Source organism: Diadema setosum, chromosome 2 (genome assembly GCF_964275005.1).
Source record: "Diadema setosum chromosome 2, eeDiaSeto1, whole genome shotgun sequence".
In the NCBI taxonomy this organism is placed as follows: domain Eukaryota; kingdom Metazoa; phylum Echinodermata; class Echinoidea; order Diadematoida; family Diadematidae; genus Diadema; species Diadema setosum.
The window spans coordinates 10,985,746-11,001,174 of record NC_092686.1 but is presented as its reverse complement, the minus strand read 5'-3'; the positions used below and the strand labels follow the sequence as shown (position 1 = coordinate 11,001,174).

The following is a 15,429-nucleotide window of genomic DNA, read 5'->3' as shown; positions in this document are numbered from 1 at the left end:
TCATTTTGTTGCAGATTAATCATGTCTCTGTATGATGGCCTGGGGGTCGACACGGGGCCATCCAAGAAGGACAGTGCCTCAAGCGACAAAAAGTCTGATGTTTGTAAGTTCCAGGATGAAATTTTGAGTGCTGAAGTGCTTAAATTTATTTTCATTGTCAAGGGAAAAACAAAATATTGGTATGCACACACACCAAAAACTTCGGATGCTATATTAAAGAGTTATATGTCCAGTGTATGTCAGTGATTTTGAAAGATTCCATAGGAAGTACGTAAAAAGCCAGAGTGCAGCCAGTTTGAAATATTTTTTCCATTTCTTTTTTTAATGTTTTGTTTTGATCTCATCACTTTCGGTTGCTAATCAAATGAGTAACCATGAGAATTACTGTAATGTATTAAATCACATATCCTTTTTTGGCCCCTTCCCATGAAAAGTAAATTCTTTTCTCTGACAATATCTGATCAGATTTTCTGAAATCTGATATTGCTTCTTGATCATGGATCACAAGTTGTGAATCGCTTGCTTGATCTATGGAATGGATGTATAAAAGTTGCATTTTAGCATGACAGATTTTTTTTTCCTGCATACCAGTCAGGAGAAATTGTAAGTGACTCTGTTTTAACAGTGTTTGATTTCACTTGTCAATGCAACAGTGATAATAATACTAACAGTAAACAACAGTTTCAGCTACAATTGATGATAATACTTGTATCAATAACTGTGACAATGAGAACATCTAATGTAGCATTCAACTTCTTTTCATATACACTATTACACTCTCACTATTTGTATTTATGCTCAACACTGATTTTTTGTTTGGCAATTTCACTTTCCCATTCAATAACTGCCAGCGGGATGGTCGGCGGGGATCAAGATGATGCAGTCCCACCTGCGAATGAAGAAAGCAGCCCTGACAGAGGCCCAGCGCAAAATGAAGCAGCCCTCGCTCCCTCCCGTCGTAGACCTCAAGAAGATGCAGGGCCCGAGTTTGGTACCCGGCCCTGCACTCGTCCCCAGTAACCCAAGTGGTGGGGATGGGGCCAGTACGGGAGGCGTACTGGAGGAGACTGTGAAATACAAGTCTATTACTCACACACCTCCCAGAGTCCCAGTGGCTGCACCAAAAATAGTAAGTGCTCCTTCTTAGTTAACCCATATTTAATCTTGTTGGTGGTTATAATTTTGTAATTTCATTATTTAAAATGTGAGACTGCTGCAGAAGGAAGCATGAAGTCTGCATATAATAAACATACCCAGTATGTGCTATGTCTGGGTATTTGTCATTTATTGTATGTATTCTATGGATGTTTTTGCCCCGTTGAAATGAATTCCACTTTAGTGGTGGAAGTTTTCAGCATTTTGTCTCGTTAAGACTTTTGCTATTAGAATTATTATTTTTTTAATATGAAAACTACGGAGTGACATAACTTTCTTTAGGTCTTATTGATATTGATTATTCCATGAATATTGTTAAGTAGAATTTTATGATGGCACCCATGCATGCAATTTGCATCACATGCTCTTATTTTCATTTTATGTATTCAGGCAGCTGCTTACATACCTTCGAGTCACCTGGGGTCGGACGTCGAGAACGAGTACGACCCGGCATACCCGAACGAGTACGAAAAGGTGGCAAAGAAGCTTCGGGAGAAGCGTGAACGTGAGAGAGATGAGCAGGAGCGCAGAGAGCGGGAGGAACGGTAAGAGTCCTGGGGGGAGGCCTGCTCCTGCCCCTCCCACTCCTTTCAAACAGACAATGCCTGGTCGGACTGTGACAGTTTAGTGTGTTGTTTAGAAGAAAATATGTCTATGACTTCTTGTCATATTTATAGGAAAGATGACCTGGAGTCTTTTCCTTGTCTAGAAAAAAAAGAAAGATGTATCATGATTCATAACCAACATTGTACCAGATATGATATAATAAGTCTTTTTTTTTTTTTGCCTTCAGTAAAATCAGGGAGGTGCTAGAGAAGGAGAGGCAACTAAAGCTCTCCTTTGAAGTCATGCGCGGCACCGCTGAGAAGTTATGCGTTCAACTACAGGTGTTACCCATGTGCTTTGACAAAAGAGAGCATCAATAATCAGGACTAGCGCTCTCACATCTAGAAATATTTGCTCCTACTGCAATTCGCTCTCTCTTTCAATGTGATGGCAACAATGAATTTGTGTACCTTGAATTGGAGCAGCGAATCGAAATGCAGTGTAAAACTCACAATTTTAACAGCAAATAGTTTAAAAACACGCTGGAACACGCTTTAACGGAGTACTTTATTTGAAAGATCAAAATATCCCTTATTAAGAGATTAAAAAATTAACATGCGGAAATGTGCGCATTATAGAAAAAATTAGGTTTTTAAGAGGGCCTAATTTTCATTTCCTTTCGATTTGCGAATTACAAAGAAACTAGAAATACATGTTAATAATATTGAATTCTTTCCTACACTATTCTAAATCAATTCGGGTATTTCATTTAAGATTTTGCGGTGAAATAAAGCTTGTAATTCAATGAAAGGTGAAATGCGTTCTTCGTCTCCGAACTTCGTCTTGCAACTAGAGCGGTGCCGAGCATGATTTCAAAGTGTAATGGAATGCTAGACATCCCATTGTAACGCCTTGAACCCAAACATGTGTTTGCATGAATTATGAAGAGTTGCCACTCCATCTCTGTAACACCTCCCTGGAAAAATCAACAACAACAACAGAACCATGTTAAGTGCTGAATTCTGAAGGTAGTTTTGAGATCACTAAGTCACCTGATAGAATTGGACACATAAGACAGATATGTGCAAAAGGGCAAAAGTTGTTAACTAGATTTGCAACACTGGTTTTGTTTTTTTCAGGAGAAGAAGACGGGAGAGGGAGAGGGAAAGGGAACGAGAGAGGGACCGCGAGAGAGATCGTGATCGTCGAGACCGAGATCGTGACAGGGACCGCGACCGAGAGCCGCAGGGATTCTCGCGGCGACCCGCGAGTGACGACGAGGATGAAGACAGGGACAGGGAGAAGAGGCGAAACGGTAAGACTCTTATTTCTGCCAAGCATGCTGTTTAGAATGCTTTGGAAACATATTACACTGTGAATGCCTGCACCCCTCTCCAAACATGCATCCACTCAAATAAAGTGAATTATTACATGTCATTGTGTCTAATCAGACATGTACCTCAATACCAGTCAGAAAGCATTTTGTGTGTGTGTGGGGGGGGGGGGGTTGTGTTGTATTAGCAAAATTTGGAGATCAAACAGTAGCATGTCATCTTTTCCAAGAACTCAAAACATCTCTGTGATTAGTCTCTCAGTGACTGTTAGCATACAGAGATAAATTTGCTTTCAATTGTTTGATGCTAAAAAGATCAAAGTTAGGCTTTCTGATTTATATTGGTGAGAATATTTTTATTCCTTCATGATTTTAATGATATTTGCTTCATCTGTCGATGCTACTTGTTTTTTCCACAGTTGCCAACAGGGCTGCTATTGCTCCACCAAGCTCCCTCATTCAAGAGGATGCACAAGTCAAAGAAGATGAATGTAAGTATTGGTACATGATGCATAGTGTACAGCATTGTCTTGAAACTGAGCTGTCACAGCATACATTGAGAAAACAAATAAATGTCCATTTGCCTTATTTATGCCAGAAGCGCATATTGTCGCTTTGGTGACAAGACCTTGTATCTAAAATTTTGGTGAAAATGACTTATGGATTAATGGTCAAATAATGGGTGATGTCCTGTCCAAATCCCAACTGTCTTACCCCAAAAATGAAGCCACCACTGCATGTCAAAGGAAAGGCTATCCTATTCGCAATAGTGCTTTGGCCGCCATGTTTTTTTTTTGCTCACCTGAACATTTGACATTTTGTACATACGAGGTTTTGTCACCCCTGCGAGGATATTAGTGTGTTAATAAATTGGCTTTCACGCTTTCTGTTTCTATGTTGGTAGTTGAACAGGTGTATTCTTTGTCATGTGTCTAAACAAGTTGAACTCATAGTATTTCAAAGATATGATGAATTTCTACTTCTTCTGTGGACCAGTTATGATTCAGTGGACAAGACCACAAACTATTAATCATACTGTCCTTGGTTCAAGTCTCCTGGCTGCAGCAGTTGCCTACGGGCAGTTTTACCCCAAGACAAGGCACTTTATCCTGATCACGTAGTAGGGCTACTTTGGAGGGGACTTAAATCTGTTGATCCTGTGGTTGATTTTTGCTTATGCCAAATGTTTTGCAAGGTTTTTATTTTCGCGAATTTTGATAGGTGCTATTCGTGAATTTAAGAACTTGTGAAAATATCAACCCTGATCCCGACATGAATGTGACTTGCATGCATACATTCCTCCATTCAGTACTGTACTCTACAATTGCAAATTTAACCACTCACAAAATTGGTTGGAAATCACAATTTGTGAAAAATTAGACTTGCTAAATGTATGGCTTATACCTTATTTAAGCCATTTAATGCTTCCTATGCAGACGTGTATGACAACTGAATTCCAAATCTTTTTGATTCAATTCATGCAGAAATTTTTGCTGTAGGTTTTAATTGAGTGATGTAACAGTTGAAAAGCTCCAGGTAAAAAGAAAAAGAAAAAAACACACTTCAAATGTAATGGCTTTTCCTCACATAAGACAATTGGGGATAGCGCACAGACGTGGACCTGCATTGCATAATATGCCAGCTCTAGTGCTGGACATAACTCTGCTCTTACTTCATGGTCATGGTGTCACATTGCTTGCTAAAGTTGGCTTTGAATGACTTGACAACTTCAGGAAGACACTTCAGAGTATTCCAAGCTGACTAATAAGGGACGTTGAAGGACCACTCCATACATGAGTGATGGATTTATGCTCAATTAAAACTGAGAGGTTACATACATGCTGTTCTATCGTTTAATGTTGTCTTGAGATGATGAAACTGGAACTTATGATTATTAGCCAATAAACAAAGTCTATTACTTGAAAAAGTGTCAATGATTCAGTGATGCGGTATATTCTGTAAGATTTCAAGATGTGCTTTATCTTTTTTTCTCTCTCAGTTGCAGCTCCTCTTCCCCCTCAGAAAGAGAGGCCGTATGCAGATATACTAGGTAGAAAGAACCAATCACAAGACGATCCGGAGGGAGCTAAGACCCCACCCCGGGGCAGTGAATTTGCCCCACCCCCAGAAGACTCCTACTCCTCTAAAGACCCCTTCGTCAAGCCTCCAGCGCCAAAGTCAAACTTCCAGATTCCAGCAGGTTTGGGGTAAGCAGGAAAAAGCTGATTGACTGTAATCATTTGCAATGTAGGAGTTAGTTGAAGTTTTATATATTTTTTTTCCTGTTGGAGTTGCTGATGGTAGTTTGAATGTTGCTGGAAGTGAGTATTACTATGTGATTTACTATATTCTTCTCATGGTAGCATTCAGTGAAAATATAGTCGTATGTGCAGAAAGAGGCAACAGGAACTCCTGTTATCAATCTTTGGGATATTAAACAGATTTCTGTGTTATTTTTCTTCACTAGACTTACAATGCATATTTATCATATTGCATTAATTGTTGTACTACAGGTGTTTAATCTTACATGTCTTTTTATTCATCAGATGCAAATGTTTGCATGAAAGTTTTGCATATTATGAGTCTTGCTTCTAATCTCTGCCTATGCTAGGGCTGATTCTGTGGCAGCCAAGATTATGGCTAAGTACGGCTTCAAGGAAGGGGCAGGGCTGGGCAAGTCGGAGCAGGGCATCAGCACTGCCCTGCTGGTTGAGAAGACTAGTAGAAGAGGAGGCAAGATCATTAACAAGGACAAAGAGGCACAAGGTATGTGATGTCAGTTGTGTGAACATTAGACAGTCAATACAATCCATCAACTGGTGCTGGGGGTAAAGGTGGTACGATAAGCCTATACAGTGAACTGCCAATGAGTATGTTTTGTCTTCATGCAAAATGAATTGTGGTCTTGAAATTGTGATTTTATAAAGTTAATCAATATCTCAATTTATGGTAAAGTAGAAATGTCGCTATGGCGACTGGTATGCCTCCGCCATAATGCATGGTTCTCCTAATAGGTCTAGATAGTACATGTGGACAATGTGTGATTACATTTTCACAAAATTGGCAAAATATTAAAATGACAAGTTTGTCACAAATGTGTTGAATGCTCACCTTCCCTGACCTAGGTTTAATTGGATGAATAGGAGAGCATGTATTTGGGGATTTAAGGACTTTAACTTGACTTTGACCAATTCATACGTTTATGCATTGAGTAATTTTCAAGGTATGGAGAAAAAGTGCAATTTCTGTATTGAATAGTAAATTGTTATCATTTTCATCTGGCCTTTGACCCAAAAATTCAGAAGATATCACTGTCAGGCAGAACATGCATAAATATGTAGTAAGTTTCAAGATAACTTGAGCCACTTCCGAGATACGGAGGAAAAAGTTAGTTCAGCACTTTCACTTGATCTTTGACCTTTTGACCTTTGAGGCAAAAAAAAAAAAAAAAAAAAACTTTCCAGAGAATCTCTATCAGGTTATACATGCATACACCAAGTGTTAAAAAAATAATCTTGCTGGCATTGCATAAATATGAGGGAAATAGTAAAATTTTGAAGTGTTGCCCATGACATTTGACCCCTGACCCCATGAACCCTAAATTATCTAGATAATCACTGCCAGTCAGTACATGTTTATATACTATGTTCCATGAAGATACCTTGAACAATCTCCAAGGTACGGAGTAAAAAGTGAAGTTTTGATATTTTTACTTGACCTTTTGACCTTTGACCTTTGACCTCATGACCCCAAACTTTGACTAGAGAATCATAATTGGGTAATACATGTATACACTAAGTTTCAAGAAAATATCTTCAGGCATTACATAGATATGGTGGAAATAGTGAAAATTTATGGATTTGACCTTGACCTTTTGACCTTTGACCTTGACCGTGTGCACCCAAAAGTTGATAGGCACAACTTCACCCCCTTATACACATACATGCCAAGTTTCATTAGGATACCCCAAAAGGTTTTTTAGTTACACTGTCCACAAAATTCATGAAGGACGGACGGAAGGACGGACAGACGGACGGAAGGATGGACGGACGGACGGACAACCCGAAAACATAATGCCTCTGGCACCACTTCGTGGCGGAGGCATAAAAAGTGTGTATTGTTTTCTATATATTAGTGTGGTGGGTTGTTGTTGATTTTTTGTTTCAGACATAAGCAGCCTCGCATGAAGCACTTCCAAATGTATTTTGCCATTTGTATATAGGTAGATAGTAAATAGATAGACAGACAGACAGACAGATAGATAGATAGATAGATAGATAGATAGATAGATAGATAGATAGATAGATAGATAGATAGATAGGCTGATTGAGACTAGCTTTTTAGGCAGGAAGTTGCAAAGCACTTTCAGTTTGGGAAATGATCAATGGATGGTAAAAAGATGTCTGTGAGCCATTGTACGTTGTGAAAAGGAACTGCTTCCTTATTGTAGCAGCCTTATTTTGGTGAATTCAAACTTGTCCTTAAACCTCACAAATATTTCCTTGTCTTGAGAGGCCTCTGTTGTAGTTTATGACTTCCTGATGAAATAATTATATTCTGCAATTCCTTGAGTAATATGTCTTTTTGTATTTACTTATTCAATACTCTGTTTCTTATGGACATTGCTTTTCGATATGTTCTCTCTTTTTTGTTTGTCACAAAATAATGAAAAGTTTTTAAAGCGTGATTACAAAGCTTCATGAAGGTTTCCAGTACCACAGCATTGGGTGGAGAATAGTCTTCATGCACAAGTATTTGATTATATGTTTGTTAATGAGTATATGAGGGATACTACCAAGTAAAGATAGATATTATCTTGTTGTCAACAGCTCCTCAAAGCTGGAGCATGATAGTGCAAAGCTTCTGTAATTCGAGACTAATTGATGCAATCTTCTGTGATGAACGTATCTTGTTTTTCAGCCGAGCAAGTTACCATGCCACCACCAGCCATGCCTCCTCCCGTGATGCCGCCCCCTGCTGCCCCCAAGGGTGGTCCGCCCACCATCTCAGACATCTTGAAGAACCCCACCAAGATCCTTCTCCTTACGGTGAGTCACACACTGCAAGCCATCACTCTGTAATTCAGAGGCTTGATTTGTACCCCAATTACGTTGCAGCCGAAGAATTTGACTATCTTGAATTATGTTGAGAGCTGCTTCAAAAAACGTTTTACTCATCTGTTCATACTGTCAATACTGTCCATACATCTCTTCAAAAATCTGTAGAAATTGTTTCTGCAATCATGGGAAACCATTGCTCCCTCAACTCAGGGACACATGCCAGTTGATTCCAGGGCTGTGGAGTACGTTACCAGGATCTGATACACTTTGTGTCTTGCAATTCTTTAGTTTTTTTTTTCCTCTTTTTTTTTTTTTCTTTTTTTTCTTTTTTTGTAATTGCTTTATACAGGGTTTGTATTTCCATTCCAACATCTATTTGCTGGCACTCTGTTTACTGATTTTGTAGCATAAATCTTTAAGGGGCACACATAAAGTTAATGTCTATATCTTATGTTGACTTTGCAACTTCTATGAACAGTGACTGAGGGCATTTCAAAAGCAGTTTAATCATGCAATGAGCTAAAAGCAAGCTAAATTATTCCAGTTTTAAAGGAACTACTGTAAGTTATGAGATAGGCTGTGTATTCTTAGGGCAGTTGAAAAAATAAGTCCTTTGCTACATGTAAATTTTGAAAATGGAAGTGTTGTAAAGCAAAAGAATTTTAAGATTTTAAGTATTGTGATTGATGTCGTAAGACTTTAAATCCTGTTGTAAGATTTTATTTCCAGTTTCAATATTGGGTCTACAATTTTCCTTGAAAGTTTGTGTGGAGATGAAAAGAAAGTTTTGTTGTTGTTGTTTTTAAGCATGTACATATGTGCAAAGTGAAGATTAGGGTAAAAGCATCTCTGAATACATGTATATGTGGAGTCACTGGTGTCAAAAAGTCAACATTGGGTTTGGGTACCTTTCATTGGGGCACCAGATGAAGATCTGTGTGAAGTGCAAATCTGTTGGTGACTACAGCTTTACATGTATCCCTCATTGTTACCGTAGAATATGGTTGGACCCGGTGAAGTGGATGACGACCTGCAGCCGGAGACGGCAGAGGAGTGCTCAAAGTACGGAGATGTTGTCAAGGTTCTCATCTATGAGGTAGGACCGTCTTTTTGTGGACAAATGTTATGAAGGGACAATGTGTGTGGGAGCCTCCTGGGAAACCGAGAGTAAACTATCCCAGAAAGACTGGTGCTGATCTCAAGGTACCCCAACATCAGTTCAACCATGAAAGAGGTTAATAATAACTCCATAATGCTGCCCGTTTAGTTTTATTGTCACCTACGAGAAAACATGTAACACCCTTACTTATCTCTCTACACTGGCTGCCCATTCATTATCGAATTATGTTCAAGTTACTGCTATTTGGTTTTCATTCACTACATGGAACTGCTCCTTACTACAACTGTAGCTTGATTACCCCTTACAATCCTTCTAGGCGCCTTAGGTCTTCAAACTCATCTCTACTTGCTGTACCACAAACTCATAATTCTTGGGGTGATCGATCATTTCTGTATGCTGGCCCATTCCTATGGAATAGACTCCCACAAAACATTCGTAATCTGTCCTCTCTAAGTGAGTTTAAGAGCTCGCTTAAAACCTGGTTATTTAGACAAACTTTTTTTGTGAACATTTCCTTTATTCCTTTTCTCATACCTCTTTTTCACTGGTATTTTCTTTCTGCCTCTCTTTCTTGCGCCATGAGCATCTATTCATGATGGATACCGGGGCATTACAAGTGTTCATATTATTATTATTATTATCATTATTATTATTATTATTAGGCAGCCTTGTAGCTGACCCAAGGGAGGTGGGTGTGCCTTGGCCAGACGCAGATTTTTGCTGATTGCATTCATTAAAATATCTGATCGCTCACCAGCCACTGTTCAGTGTTTCACATGCCACTGCATTTGCTTCTGCTGTTCCTGTTCAATACGACATTACCTAGACTGCTGATTTTACCTTCTTGTAACCAGTACCTCGTTATAAACATACTGAAAAGAGACCAGCTAAATACATTAATGGAAAATTAGGACCTCCAAAATTCTCCTTGTTAAAAGGAGTTCCTCTATGTTAACAGCTCCTCCTCTTCAAGGAACCCATTATGACAGGGTTTTCCTTGTATGTAAGATACAAAGATGTTAGACAGGGGAGAAACATGTTGTCAACTTTAAACTGTGAGGAAGTGTATTATATTCTGCAAGTTGTGCTTATCGGATCATAGTAGCTGTACTTGAGATAAACTGGTGATATTGGGGGTTTGGGAGAAAATTTAGAGAGAGGTAGCAAAGAGGAATAAGCGGTTCTGAGACTGGAACATGTATATTTGTCTCTGTCCTACATGCAGTCTGAGGGTGAGGAATGACAAAATAGACAGGTTTATCACCTGTATTTTAATGATAATTTTCCTCCCAACGTACATGTAGATGTATGGGTCCACATTGTTGAATAATATCACAACTCAGATCAGCTGTATGCCTGGAAAAAACAAAGACAAACAAATGCAAAAATGACTGTAAGGCAATTTACCTCGTGATGTTCTGACACTGTTCATTATAACTATAACATTTAGTAATGATGAAGATTTTACTGTTTGTGGAGAGTTTGTTATAGCGATGTACACTGTACAAAACAACTTTGAAATTGTGGTATTAGAGTACGCCTTTATTACTCTTCTACTCGTACTCTTTATGCATTGACATTTTAACCCTAAAAAGACTGGGCTATTTTGGAAGTTTTGAGGACTGGGGGCCATGATGCCACCCCCCCCCCCCCCACCCCAAAGATTTCGGCCATGGAATGTCCGATTGTTGCCAAATTCAGTACACACCTAGTTTATGATGTACCCTACAATAAAGCATTGTTAGTTTTACAAAAATCACCATAATTTTCTCATTAAGGCTAATTAATTATGCAAATATGGTAATTTTTATGGATTTTTTATTTCTGGTTTATTTTGTGCCAATATAGTTGTCTAGTGATCCCTTAATTGTGAAATATGTGAAAGGAAGTTGTTCAACATGTATTTGTAAGAAAACTGATTGTCTAAGACCAAAATTAGGTAATCAATTAAACAATTATACTCGTTATGCCTACCAAACTCGAGTATCTCGGTATGTCTTACTGTATGTCAATTATTGTTTTTATTTCTTATGTTTTCTGTTGTTTTGTTTTACGGTTTTTTGTATTCAGAACAATTAATTTCAACTTCAGATAAGATTTTATTAGCTGAAAAACAGACTTTGCAAGAAAAACAAAAGAAACATTTTAGAATCTTGCAAAACCTCATTCATTTTACACATAAACACATACAAATACGCATTTTTGACTGACCGTAAAATGTTATGTAATACCATAACCGTTGCAGGTATATATGCAAATTAGGTATCAAAAGATGCGTAAGACTCGAAAGAAAAAAAGTCATTAAGTTTCGCGATGAGATCTTATGAATTCTTGAAGTTATCGAAAAATTTCTGGAGCAGGGCCATGATGACCCCCCCCCCCCCCCCCCGTCTTTTTAGGGTTAAATGTTGACCCCGTTTCCCCAAGGATATTTCTCTAAGCACCTAATTTGTGCTGCAGAGTCATACCTTTCATTGTAAATATTTACCTATTACTCATTTACTGTTATCTGTTGGGCCAGAAATTGCTTGACTTGTGACATCACCACGATGCATGAGGGGAAAAAAAAAAATTTAAGCTGATTTATTGACATATTGAGATAATGAAGTAACTAATGACATTTGGCAATGACCTTTGTTATAACATTTTGGAAGTGGTATAATCTATTTAATGCCCGCGTGAAATCTAGCGTCAAGCTTTGGTGACTTTGAAGGTACAAAGTCATACTGTGGCACATGTGAAGTTCATCTTTACATCTTAGGTGTCTCTTCATGCCACAGAAATTGTTGCATTGTAAATGTATTGACTGTTGGCCTCATGACATATGACTTACATGGTACCTATAGTGTCAATGACTAACTGTAGTAATCGCTATTTTGTGGTAGTTTGCTTTGTTCTGTTCATATAATCTAGAACTGCAGTTGGTAGGCTTGTGGGTGGTATATGTTTGTTGCTTATGTCATATGAGGCACTGGTTGACTTTTATTTAGTCTAGCAGAGTCTCTTGATCAATTTCAGTTAACGTTTTGTGATTATTGGAATTTGCTTTCGTTAAATTTAATCTAATAAAAAGATCAGTTAAAATAGTATCATTAATCAGAGCAATTGGCATGGTGTGGCAAAGCAGGGGCGGATCCAGGAATTTTGTGAAGGGGCGCAAAGAATATTTTTGGTGCTACTTCCAGGTTTCATCTATTTTTTTCTTATTTCTTTTGTTTTAACAAAAAAATAAAGAGGGGGCGCGCGCCCAGTGTGCCCCCCTCTGGATCGGCCACTGTAAAGTATACAGATACCAGCTTCATGAAATTTTCATCTTACAATCATCAGTATCACTAGAGAATGACTGCAACTTCATCTAATACTTGCCACAACCATTTATCACTGGTGTAGAGAACATCAAGATCATGAGCACATCTGTTTACCTTAAAGTGTATTAAAATGAAACTTCCGTTAATTAAACTTGTGAGAAATTCAGTACCTCTCAGGCTGTCATTACATTTGTTGGATGTGTTATTTTCCAGTTTTATATATTGGTAGTTTTTAGGGTTTGTTGGGATCTGGGGCCCCTCTAATACAAAGGCTCTTCATGTGCACATATTTGCCCTTTGCACAAAAGGATCCAAGAAATTTTGCAGTATTCATTGAGCAGCTTGGGAACAGATTTTTTTCATCTTACATGTTCAGCTTGGGTGAAAGATTTAATTGCACTTTGTTATTTTCTCTGTCTTCGTACCAGGATCCTCTCAAACCACCTACGGAAGCTGTCAGGATATTTGTGGAGTTCACCCGTATGGAAGCTGCAGTAAAAGGTAAAACCACTGGAATGTTCTCATTGTAATATAAATGGCAACTTCTGCCAGTACACTGTAAAAGAAATGTTCTGTAAAGCCAGAAACATTCACAAAATTGGAGCCAATTGTCTTTTTCATGGCATGACACTTTCGCAAATTGGCGACCATGAAAAAATCACAAGTACTGGATTATACAGACAAAAACTTTTGCAAGCATTTTACTTTCAGGAATCAAAGCTCTTTGTAAAATTTAGAGAAGTTTCATGCATGCCAAATTTTAGGTTTTACATTTACTGAAGATAACCAATGTTGATAATATATATGTCCTATGACTTATTAATGTGAAATGCTAGAAAAGATACGAGTTCAAAACAGGTACTGTGGATACAAAGTTATTAGCAGCCACCAGTTCTATTTGACTTGTTTTTATGCTCATTGTTTTGGGCAGAGAAGAGATAGAATTTCAGTGAATATCAAGAAAAAACATTGTCAGGCAATCTATCATGGAGAAACAGAAATGCAGAATAATCTGTTTTAGTTCAACTTTGTTAAGGGCTACTTTGGTAGGATGTCAAAGAATGTCCCGACTTTGTGTGACTGATCGCTCATCAATCAATATGAATTGGCAGTCTTTACAATTGTGAAAATGTCTTTAAATGCCATTAAATGGTACCAGAAACTCTCTTCTTTTCTCATTCCAAAATATCATATAATTTCAAAAATGGCAGATGCCATAGCTGAAATGCAGGGACACTAGATCAATTTTTTGATGAGATGAATAAAAAATGTTCCGGATAGGATATATTTGCAAAAACAGATATGTCAAGCTGCAGTCAGTCAGATAAAAGTATGATAGCCATTCAGGGCTCTTTTATTTATATTTTCTGATAGCAGAGTCCCCTCAGCAGTTTTTAGTGTTTTTGGTGAGCAGTGCTGGGAACTACCACATCTTTATTGCAGATGTGCAGCCATTGGTAAAATTTGAATCGATATGTCATAATTGTGTTTCCTTTTCCTTTTTTATTGTCTCTCCAGCTGTCGTAGACATGAACGGACGCTTCTTTGGTGGACGTGTCGTAAACGCCACTTTCTACGATCCTGACAAGTTTCAGAAATTTGAACTCACGTTGTGAGGGGTAGATACTGGCAAGTGATATCTTGATCCTTGTGGAAATATATGAACTCCGGGGAGAATTTGTGAAGTGGGGATGCACCCACTGAGGAGAGTGGATGACACAGTGACTACCATTTGTACACTTGTAGGATACTTGGAGCATTCTCTGTGCTGTTGACGCAACTATTAAAGGCACATGGTCCCGGTGGTTTAGTCGAATGCGTACGCGGGCGCACGGCGCAAGTTTCCTATACAGACCTATGCTATCGACTCCTCTTTAGCGCTTACGCAGACGCAGTGACCCATTCCCCCCCCCCCCCCCCCCCCCCCCCCCCCCCGAAGAAGTCCGATCCACTCCCCCGAGTCTGAAGAAGTCCGATCCACTGTAGTCAGTGGTCTGATCACAGTTCGGCTCATGATTCGGCTGAGGGGGACGACAGTTTTAGCAAACTTCTTTTGTGACGTCATACTAAGAAGCACATATGCATGCACCCTGGCATTACTGCAGACTGCGTGATGCAAAGAGAAGACAACGAAGGCATCGTTACCTAGCAACACATACGCACTTTACTCTTGATGACAGCTCAACTTCGGAAATCTTTGTATCAATGCTGACGGTGATCGGCAGTATCATCAGCAGCGCCCCCGCACCCACCGGGACTATGCGCCTTTAATGCGCACACTCATCACGCGATTTGGATGATATCTCCAGTAGAGGAAGCATGCAGTGTGAACGTGCCCAGTAGTAAGCCAGCCAATGGCTATTTCCATAAGGACATGGACAGAAGTATGTGTCACTGATTTGATGGAAAAATACATTGATGGCTACAGAAACTCACTACTGTTCATTAATATGAAAAATTGAAATGCCAGCAAGAAATATGATACTCCTGTTGCGTGGATTATTTTGCATCAGTTTCAATTCAGGGAAGATCATGACTGCATTGTGATTTATTACACATCAAAACTATATGTTTGTACATGTATTGTATGGTCACATATATCTCAATGTTGTCAAGCATTAGAGTACATTTATGTGAAAAGTGTAAGCCTGGTATAAAGACTCTGTGGAACATGGCAATTTTATTCATTCTATCAGGTATTTGGTTACATCAGTAGCCAAATATAATAAAGACAGCAGTGTACTTGTTTTAATTGGACATAGAAAGTATATTATTCAATCAGATAATCTCAAGATATTGTGTTTTAGTAAGCCAGTTTGGAGTTCCATGTTGCACATGAGCAGAAATTTAAAAAAAAAGGTAATTTGCACCAACAGGGCATGCTGGTTTTTTTAATTCACCGAGATA

The 15,429-nt window shown here is 38.6% G+C and overlaps 1 protein-coding gene across 1 annotated transcript; it reads left to right on the top strand.

Moving 5' to 3' along the window:
* The first annotated feature begins 18 nt into the window (after nt 1–18).
* Nucleotides 19–14,373, top strand: LOC140239744 (splicing factor 45-like). The gene is made up of 11 exons (XM_072319565.1): nt 19–103; nt 852–1,129; nt 1,546–1,700; nt 2,841–3,016; nt 3,454–3,525; nt 5,034–5,241; nt 5,646–5,800; nt 7,955–8,082; nt 9,092–9,190; nt 12,951–13,023; nt 14,041–14,373. The coding sequence occupies exons 1-11, from the start codon at nt 22–24 to the stop codon at nt 14,136–14,138; spliced, it is 1,524 nt and encodes a 507-aa protein (XP_072175666.1). The 5' UTR covers nt 19–21; the 3' UTR covers nt 14,139–14,373.
* The last annotated feature ends 1,056 nt before the right edge of the window (nt 14,374–15,429 follow it).